The sequence below is a fragment of the Netta rufina genome, assembly GCF_964035555.1.
Source record: "Netta rufina genome assembly, chromosome: 18".
NCBI lineage: Eukaryota > Metazoa > Chordata > Aves > Anseriformes > Anatidae > Netta > Netta rufina.
This window is the reverse complement of record NC_140142.1, coordinates 4,336,870-4,346,872: the sequence shown is the minus strand read 5'-3', so window position 1 is coordinate 4,346,872 and position 10,003 is coordinate 4,336,870. Positions and strand designations below refer to the sequence as shown.

At 53.8% G+C, this 10,003-nt stretch overlaps 1 protein-coding gene across 1 annotated transcript; it reads left to right on the top strand.

Moving 5' to 3' along the window:
* Positions 1-9,067: 9,067 nt before the first annotated feature.
* Positions 9,068-10,003, top strand: LOC311216274 (olfactory receptor 14C36-like; the record flags this gene model as incomplete). The annotated part of the gene is made up of 1 exon (XM_084297822.1): positions 9,068-10,003. The coding sequence occupies one exon, from the start codon at positions 9,068-9,070 to the stop codon at positions 10,001-10,003; it is 936 nt and encodes a 311-aa protein (XP_084153948.1).

The following is a 10,003-nucleotide window of genomic DNA, read 5'->3' as shown; positions in this document are numbered from 1 at the left end:
TTGCTGACATTGAACACAGTTGTCTGTTGAAGAGAAGACAGAACAATGTTAGTTCACATGTCACTGAGGGAGACTTATTACAAGTCTTAGAGCGCCCTCCAGCCTGAGCATCTCTCTTTTCAGAAGAACCTTTCTGCAGCTCTCTTACCTGATCTCCAGCTGGTGCTGGCTGAGAGTGGCACTGGGAGCAGGGGCTGCTGTAGGCTGCAGAGGAGTCCTCTCTGCTATACAGCAGGAAGGAATCAGGAACATGGGGGAAGCTCAAGTTCAGTTCTCTGGTCAGATTAATGATCTTTTCAGTGTTATTTCAAACAACTCATCTGAATGCAGAGTTACACAGGCCACTGCCCACAAGTCGTGTTCTAATCTACCCTGTGTTTGCTGTCTTTGAGCCGCAGGACCATCGAGCTCTGGAGTTTCCCTGATAAGAAACTGGAGACAACTGAGAGCAGAGAAGCCCCAGTCCAAGTGCAGCTGGACAGAAACCTCACCTGAGGTGAAGTTCTCACACAGACAGAGCTTGGGAGCATCTCTTTGAGCTCTACCTTCTCTTCTACCCCTGCCTGCCCCAAAGCCCATGGGCTGCAGGTGGAGAGGAGGCCAGGGAGGGGCTGCTCCAGGGGAAGGCGTCTGCACTGCAGGGCACGGCCGCAAGGTGCCCGAATCCCCCCTGCCACGGCGTTTCTGCCAACAGCTCCTTCTGGCCGCCTGCCCCTCTGTGCTGCCTGCAGCTGTCCCTGCCGGGAGCTGCTGCTCTGCGCCCACCTCTTCTTTCCCCCTGCCCGTGCTCACAGACCCCATCCCACACGGCTGTGCTCAGCGCTGCCCTGCAGCACCCTGCCACCAACAGGGCCCTGCCAAGGGGCACCTCCATGGCTGCAGGAGCTACGGGGCAGCTGACAGAGAGCCCGGCATGGCCAGCCAGGGCAGGGTGTTCTGGGCTGACCAGGGGCACCTGCCTTAGGGCACTCCAAGGGGCTTCTGCCAGACTTTCTCCCCTCACACTGCAACCCAGCAGGACTCTCAAAGCCTACTGCATTGCCCACTGCCCTCCCAGAAACAAGACCCAGCACGAGACCCTTCCAGGACCTGCAGCTGCATGGCCCTGCAGCCAGGCATTTACCTTGTCAAGGGCTGTGCCGGTTTCTCCTGCAGGCAGCTCTCAGCATTCTCCCACTGCCAAGTGCCTCCAAGCCCTCTCTCCTTCTCTCCTCTCTGTGTGCCAGTTGCGGTCAGAGCCCCCAGCCCTGCTGCGCTGTGCAGAGGAGTTGCTCCTGGCCACAGCTGTCTCTCTGCACCAGGATCCCTTTTGAAATGAGTTTAATCTGTTGCAGGAGCCCAGCCCAGCTCAGCACCAGAGGCCTAGATCAAGGCACTGCAATCACCCCTCTGGGGGCTTTGCTGATGAGCCCACAAACCTCAGGCACTCAGAGACAATTGAAGACATCTCTCCAGAAGGCCAAGTCAGAGGCAAGTTTCCTGCAGTGTCCCCCTGAGGGCCAGCACTGACACAGCCTCCCTTGGAGCTCGTTAGAGCCAAACCCTGGAGGCAGTGAGGACAAGGAGACAAAGGCAATGTGAAGGTGACACTGAGGTGTAGGAAAACTGGATGTGTGTCACCAATCACAAGGGCCAGGTCTTATTGCATGGCACACATGAAGGGAGATCCTTTGCCTTGACTGGTTGCTCAGGGCTCTTTGTGGGGCAGTAGGAGATGGGGATGTGCATTGCCAAGTGCAGGAGAATGGTACGACCCCTGCCTGCTTCATGGTTGGGGGCGAGGAGGCAATGAGGCCCTGGTGCTTTAGCAATAAGCTGTGCCCTCATAGGCCTCAGTGGCAGAGACAACAGCCATAGCCATGGACACAAAGACTTGTGTTGTGACTTTGAGCCCTCATAGAGCCCTGGATCCTTTCCACACCAAGCTGTCCTAGGGACTCCCAGACCTGTACCTCCTGAGGGCTGCAGACCCTCTTCTGTGTGGTGCCACACTGGATCTGAGCTTGAGTATGATAACTCAGATTTTCTTGGAGGTCCTGCTCCTCATAAGGCAGCTCTGTAGGAAGCTGCCCTGGTTCCTGGTGAGCAGGCACCACAGCTCATAAGGCATCCCTTGTGGTGCCCAGGCCCTCCTCCTCCTGGGCACTGCTCCCTCAGTAGAGTCTGCCCTGATGTGTAATTCCTCTTCCTCTGGCACAGGACTAGGCACTTATTGTTCAAGATGTTCCTTTAGGCAAACTACTGCAGTTTCTCAAGATTCCACTGGACAGATGCTCCATTCTGTCAGGTGTTCATGTCTGCAGGCAGACAGTTCAACCTTCCCGTGTCTGTGCTGTCTCTGACAAGATAGCAGCATCAGGAGCTGCATGGAACGTTTGGATAATAGAGGAGTAAGAAGCTGAATAAAAGTGTAGCATAGAATCACAGGAGAGTAGGGGATGGAAGGCTGCCAGGTTCCACCTCTTCTGTGCTTCCTTCTCATGCATGCTGTCAGTTTGTCTGGGGCTGTGTCCTGAATGTTATGGGACTGTGCAGGTGAAAATTAGAAGGGCCAAAGCCCAGCTGGAGCTCAATCCAGCTGGGCACGGCAGTGGCACAGCTGGCCTCCACTGCAGCACTTCCCTCCTAAGGGGGGATCTCCTCCGAGGTGGACTGAGCAGAGCTCAAGTGCTCAATCTGCTGTGAGAAGGTAGAGGAGAGATCAGCATCCCCATGGCACACATAAGCCCCAGCAAAGGAGCCTGGCGAGTGTTTCCTTGCAGCCCTGGGGCAATGGCAGTGACCCCATGAGCTAGGTCTGCCTCCCAGCCTGCCCAGCATGGCTCTGCAGAGTGTCCCCATGCCCCAGGCACCACAGCCCCCTCGCTCTGCAGAGAAGCACAGCCAGGTGGGGTTTGGGCTGGGGTTGGGGTTGGGGAGGGCGAGTGTCTTCTAGGCCAGCTTCAGGCTTCTGGACTTGAGTGTGATCGTCACTGTGCACAAGGAGCTGAGAGACCGCCAAAAGGCATGGGACTGGAACATTGCCTGCAAGGTCCTTCCTGCCCTAGCACCACCTAGGACTGGCATGGAACTGGCTCCTGTGTGTCAGAGAGGCTGGGAGCCCAGCAGGTGTGCCATGGGCTTGGAGGATCACAACCAGATCACTTCTAGCTGGGCAGGTCCTGGCCCAAAAAGGGGGTGTTTGGTAGGTGTGGCATTATAAGCTCAGTGGTGCGTCAGAAACACTAAGTCCAGCAGGAAGCAAATGGCTGTTAAATGGCCTGTGAGGTGACTGCATTCAGAAGTAGCTGACAGGTCACCCTTGACTCCTGGCTGGGATCTGTGCCTTTAGGCTCACATCTGCCAGTGTCCATGGTAGGGCAGCAGAAGGCACTTACTGTGCATGTGGTTTCTGAGATCGGCTCTTTCTAAGTACCTGGTAGGCCCCATAGTGGAAGAGGTCTTGGATAGGGGTTGTCATGTCAGAGGTGTCAGCTTTTGCCTGAAGTCATCCTTTAGGACTGCTTTCAGTTTTCTACACAGAGGGGGCCACTGCCTCCAAGACACCTGGGGCAAATTGAACCATGCATGAGGGTTTGGAAAAAGATAGCCTGGGTGCACAGAAGCCATTCAGTATCTAAAAGTTGGAGGCAGGAAACAAAATTTTGGGGTGGTAAAGGAGCTGCTGGGCATATTGTGCAGGGTTCACCTACAGCCTTTGTGTTCTTCACCATCCTGACTTAGGTGCCACGTCAATCTCAAGAAAGGAGTAGCCAAAACATATGAGACAGATACTCTGAGGTCATGAAACCCATCAGAAAGCTGCCCCTAAGAAAATGACTGATATGGGGAAGTCAGGAGAAGCCTGGCCAGGAGAGATGTGAGATTTGCGGGAGGGAAGAGGTCAGCAGAAATGAATGATTTCTGTGAGGTTAGAACATTCAGGCAATGTAGATTCTGCTGTAACGCTGGCTTAAAACAGTCATGTAAAGCCCTTCCCCTATTCTAACCAGTGACAGTAATCCCCAAGCCTAAATGCTACTCCACACCCTGACAGGAATCCAATGTTCTTATGCCTGACCTCAAAGTATCCCTTCAAGCCAAAACACAGCCTGTAGCCCCTTTCCCTTACCTTTACACTCTCGCTCACCCTGATCTGATCAGCTTGTGGGCCACAAGGAGGAGAAGGGTGGGAATGCTCGGAGGAGCTCAGCTCTGCCTCAGCATCTCCTGCCCCAGCAGGAGGAATGTGACTGTGGCAGGGACTGTGAGGTCACTTCTGTCTCTGCACTTGATAGGCCAGCAGCAGGAACGTGTCACGGAAAGGGACTGGGAGGTCACTTGTGTCTGGACATGGCAGGTCAGACTTGCCTTCTCCCTGGGATCTGCACTTTTGGGCTGACATCTGGCAGTGGCCCTGCTAGGCCAGCAGAAGGCACCTGCTTGGCATGCTGACTGGGGGATTCCCTCTGCCTCCAGACCCAGGAGGAGCCAGACAGAAGGAAGGCCCCCAAGATGGGTTGTCCTGTCCCTTCTGCTTGAGTCCATGACCACACAGCAGCAGGCACAAGGCTTGGCTGTGTCTAGCCAAGAAGCTTCAGGGCCAGCAGCAGGCCCCTGGCTTGGAAGGTGCTGCTGAGGTGACTTGTGTCTGGTTGGTTGACAGGTCGCAAGGAGCCTGCTGGGTTGGGATACCTATTTCAGGACTGGTTTCCACCCTGATGGAGCATTCTTTGGTAGTAGGAAAGAGCAGGAGAGAAAAAAGCTGCCACAAAGTGTTCCAGGAAGCCTGGCACTGGTCACAAGGAGTAAGAATGGCCGCACCTTGAGTACTGTGTTTAGTTTTGGGCCCCTCGCTACAAGAAGGACATCGAGGTGCTTGAGCGGGTGCAGAGAAGGGCGACGAAGCTGGTGAGGGGCCTGGAGAACAAGCCCTACGAGGAGCGGCTGAGGGAGCTGGGCTTGTTCAGCCTGGAGAAGAGGAGGCTCAGGGGTGACCTTATTGCTCTCTACAGGTACCTCAAAGGAGGCTGTAGAGAGGTGGGGGTTGGTCTGTTTTCCCACGTGCCCAGTGACAGGACGAGGGGGAATGGGCTTAAGTTGTGCCAGGGGAGTTTTAGGTTGGATCTTAGGAAGAACTTCTTTACCGAAAGGGTTGTTAGACATTGGAACAGGCTGCCCAGGGAAGTGGTGGAGTCACCATCCCTGGAAGTCTTTAAAAGACATTTAGATGTAGAGCTTAGGGATATGGTTTAGTGGGGACTGTTAGTGTTAGGTCAGAGGCTGGACTCAATGATCTTGAGGTCTCTTCCAACCTAGAAATTCTGTGATTCTGTGATTCTGTGGGAAGAAGAGCTTGGCCAGCAGAAAATTATGATTTCATAGAAGTAAGACGGTTTATGTAATGTAGATGCTGCGGTACAACTGACTTAAAACAGTCACATAGGGCCCTTTCCTTACTTGAAACAGTCATTTTAATCGCTAAACGTAAGTACTACAGTACTCTGAAAGGAATCTTTTTTTATTTATATTTTTTCTCCTACTAACCCCAATGCCTTCCCTTAGCACTAACATGAAAATGCTCTATTTAACCCTAGACTCCTTGGCAGACCTAAAAAACCCTAAACCGTAGATCTTGTCTATGCCTTAACCACAGACCTGACACCACTAGGAGGACAACACACACTCCCACTAAAACTTTGCTTATTCTCCAAACCAGAAAGAGAAAAACAGGTACCTATGGAGCAAGAGAGAGGTCAGCTCTCCCTCAGGATCTGATGGCCCAGCAGGAGGAATGTGACTGTGGCAGGGACTGTGAGGTCACTGCTGTCTCTGCACTTGAGAGGGCAGCAGCAGGAATGTGTCACGGAAAGGGACTGTGAGTTCACTTGTGTCTGGAGGTGCCAGGTCACCCTTTACTTTTGAGAAGTCAAGGCACTTGCTTGGCTTGCTGACTGTGGGATCTCCTCTGCCTACACACCCAGGAGGACCCAGGCAGAAAGAAGGCCCCAACATGGGTTGTCCTGTCCCTTCTGCTTGAGTCCATGACTGCACAGCAGCAGGCACAAGGCTTGGCTGTATCTCCACAAGAAGCTGCAAGGCCAGCAGCAGGCCCCTGGCTTGGAAGCTGCTGCTGACGTGACTTGTGTGGCTGAGAGGCCGCCAGGAGCCTTCTGGGTTGGGATGCCTACTTCAGGAGGGGTTTCCACCCTCATGGAGCTTTCTTTGGCAGTAGGAAAGAGCAGGAGAGAAAAAACAGCCACAAAGTGAATCTTGAAGTGTAGCTCTGACCATGAGCTGGAAGAAATATCCAGGGGAACAACTGAACAACTGGTCTTGCTGGTAGAGACTGAGGAAAAGAAGGCATTATGTTCCTCAGGGTTTGTCATTAGGTTTTCCCACACACCCATTAAAGATGATCATTCTTCTAAATCCTCTTTTATAAAAGTATTTATATAAACTTTTTTTTTTTTTTCTTTTTTTTTTTTTTGTCTTTGACAGTAGTAGATGGATTGAGCTCCAGCTGGGCTTTGGCCCTTCTAATTTTCACCTGCACAGCCCCATAACATTCAGGACACAGCCCCAGACTAACTGTCAGCATGCATGAGAAGGAAGCACAGAATTGGTGGAGCCTGGCAGCCTTCCATCCCCTACTCTCCTGTGATTCTATGCTGCACTTTTATTCAGCTTCTTACTCCTCTATTATCCAAACGTTCCATGCAGCTCCTGATGCTGCTATCTTGTCAGAGACAGCATAGACACGGGAAGGTTGAACTGTCTGCCTGCAGACATGAACACCTGACAGAATGGAGCATCTGTCCAGTGGAATCTTGAGAAACTGCAGTAGTTTGCCTAAAGGAACATCTTGAACAATAAGTGCCTAGTCCTGATCCAGAGGAAGAGGAACTACACATCAGGGCAGACTCTACTGAGTGAGCAGTGACCAGGAGGAGGAGGGCCGGGGCACCACGAGGGATGCCTTATGAGCTGTGGTGCCTGCTCACCAGGAACCAGGGCAGCTTCCTACAGAGCTGCCTTATGAGGAGCAGGACCTCCAAGAAAATCTGAGTTATCATACTCAAGCTCAGATCCAGTGTGGCACCACACAGAAGAGGGTCTGCAGCCCTCAGGAGGTACAGGTCTGGGAGTCCCTAGGACAGCCTGGTGTGGAAAGGATCCAGGGCTCTACGAGGGATCAAAGTCACAACCCAGGTCTTTGTGTCCATGGCTATGGCTGTTGTCTCTGCCACTGAGGCCTATGAGGAGACAGCTTATTGCTAAAGCACCAGGGCCTCATTGCCTCCTCACCCCCAACCATGAAGCAGGCAGGGGTCGTACCATTCTACTGCACTTGGCAATGCACATCCCCAACTTCTACTGCCCCACAAAGAGCCCTGAGCAACCAGTCAAGGCAAAGGATCTCCCTTCATGTGTGCCATGCAATAAGACCTGGCCCTTGTGATTGGTGACACACATCCAGTTTTCCTACACCTCAGTGTCACCTTCACATTGCCTTTGTCTCCTTGTCCTCACTGCCTCCAGGGTTTGGCTCTAACGAGCTCCAAGGGAGGCTGTGTCAGTGCTGGCCCTCAGGGGGACACTGCAGGAAACTTGCCTCTGACTTGGCCTTCTGGAGAGATGTCTTCAATTGTCTCTGAGTGCCTGAGGTTTGTGGGCTCGTCAGCAAAGCCCCCAGAGGGGTGATTGCAGTGCCTTGATCTAGGCCTCTGGTGCTGAGCTGGGCTGGGCTCCTGCAACAGATTAAACTCATTTCAAAAGGGATCCTGGTGCAGAGAGACAGCTGTGGCCAGGAGCAACTCCTCTGCACAGCGCAGCAGGGCTGGGGGCTCTGACCGCAACTGGCACACAGAGAGGAGAGAAGGAGAGAGGGCTTGGAGGCACTTGGCAGTGGGAGAATGCTGAGAGCTGCCTGCAGGAGAAACCGGCACAGCCCTTGACAAGGTAAGTGCCTGGCTGCAGGGCCATGCAGCTGCAGGTCCTGGAAGGGTCTCGTGCTGGGTCTTGTTTCTGGGAGGGCAGTGGGCAATGCAGTAGGCTTTGAGAGTCCTGCTGGGTTGCAGTGTGAGGGGAGAAAGTCTGGCAGAAGCCCCTTGGAGTGCCCTAAGGCAGGTGCCCCTGGTCAGCCCAGAACACCCTGCCGTGGCTGGCCATGCCGGGCTCTCTGTCAGCTGCCCCGTAGCTCCTGCAGCCATGGAGGTGCCCCTTGGCAGGGCCCTGTTGGTGGCAGGGTGCTGCAGGGCAGCGCTGAGCACAGCCGTGTGGGATGGGGTCTGTGAGCACGGGCAGGGGGAAAGAAGAGGTGGGCGCAGAGCAGCAGCTCCCTGCAGGGACAGCTGCAGGCAGCACAGAGGGGCAGGCGGCCAGAAGGAGCTGTTGGCAGAAACGCCGTGGCAGGGGGGATTCGGGCACCTTGCGGCCATGCCCTGCAGTGCAGTTGCCTTCCCCTGGAGCAGCCCCTCCCTGGCCTCCTCTCCCCCTGCAGCCCATGGGCTGTGGGGCAGGCAGGGGTAGAAGAGAAAGTAGAGCTCAAAGAGATGCTCCCAAGCTCTGTCTGTGTGAGAACTTCACCTCAGGTGAGGTTTCTGTCCAGCTGCACTTGGACTGGGGCTTCTCTGCTCTCAGTTCTCTACAGTTTCTTCTCAAGGAAACACCTGAGTTGGATGGTCCTGTGGCTCAAAGACAGCAAACACAGGGTAGATTAGAACACGACTTGTGGGCAGTGGCCTGTGTAACTCTGCATTCAGATGAGTTGTTTGAAATAACATTGAAAAGCTCATTGATCTGACCAGTGAACTGAACTTGAGCTTCCCCCATGTTCCTGTTTCCTTCCTGCTGTATAGCAGAGAGGACTCCTCTGCAGCCTACAGCAGCCCCTGCTCCCAGTGCCACTCTCAGCCAGCACCAGCCGGAGCTCAAGCAGGAGAGATGCCAAAAGATTTTTGTGCAAAGAGAGAGGCTCAGGTTACAGGGTGCTTTAAGAGACACAATAGGTTTTCCTCAGAGAACTCTGTTTTAACATTCTTCTGCATTTTGCTCTTTACCAGGAAAGCATGTGTATGGACAGCAAATGCCTAACATCAGCTCCGTGAGTGAGTTCCTCCTGCTGGCATTTGCAGACACGCGCGAGCTGCAGCTCCTGCACTTCGCGCTCTTCCTGGGCATCTACCTGGCTGCCCTCCTGGGCAACGGCCTCATCCTCAGCGCCGTAGCCTGCCACCACTGCCTGCACACCCCCATGTACTTCTTCCTCCTCAACCTTGCCCTTCTCGATGTGGGCTGCATCTCCACCACTCTGCCCAAAGCCATGGCCAATTCTCTGTTGGACACAAGGGCCATCTCCTATCAAGGGTGTATTGCTCAAATCTTCTTTTTATTCTTCTTGTTTGGCTCAGAGTATTCCCTTCTCACTGTCATGGCCTACGACCGCTACGTTGCCATCTGCAAGCCTCTGCACTACGGGAGCCTCGTGGGCAGCAGAGCTTGTGCCCAGATGGCAGCAGCTGCCTGGGGCAGTGGCTTTCTCAATGCTGTCCTGCATACAGCCACTACAGTTTCCCTGCCCCTCTGCCAAAGCAATGCTGTGGAACAGTTCTTCTGTGAAATCCCCCAGATCCTCAAGCTCTCCTGCTCAGATGCCTGCGTCAGGGAAGTCGGGGCACTTGTGTTTAGTGTTTCTTTATGCTTTGGTTGTTTTGTTTTCATTGTGTTGTCCTATGTGCAGATCTTCAGGGCAGTGCTGAGGATGCCCTCTGAGCAGGGCAGGCACAAAGCCTTTTCCACGTGCCTCCCTCACCTGGCTGTCATCTCCCTGTTTCTTAGCACTGCCATATTTGCCTACCTGAAGCCCCCCTCCATTTCCTCGCCGTCCCTGGACCTGGTCGTTGCACTTCTGTACTCGGTGGTGCCTCCAGCACTGAACCCTCTCATCTACAGCATGAGGAACCAGGAGCTCAAGAATGCAGTGAGGAAACTGATTCCATACATTCTTCTTAGGCATCCATGA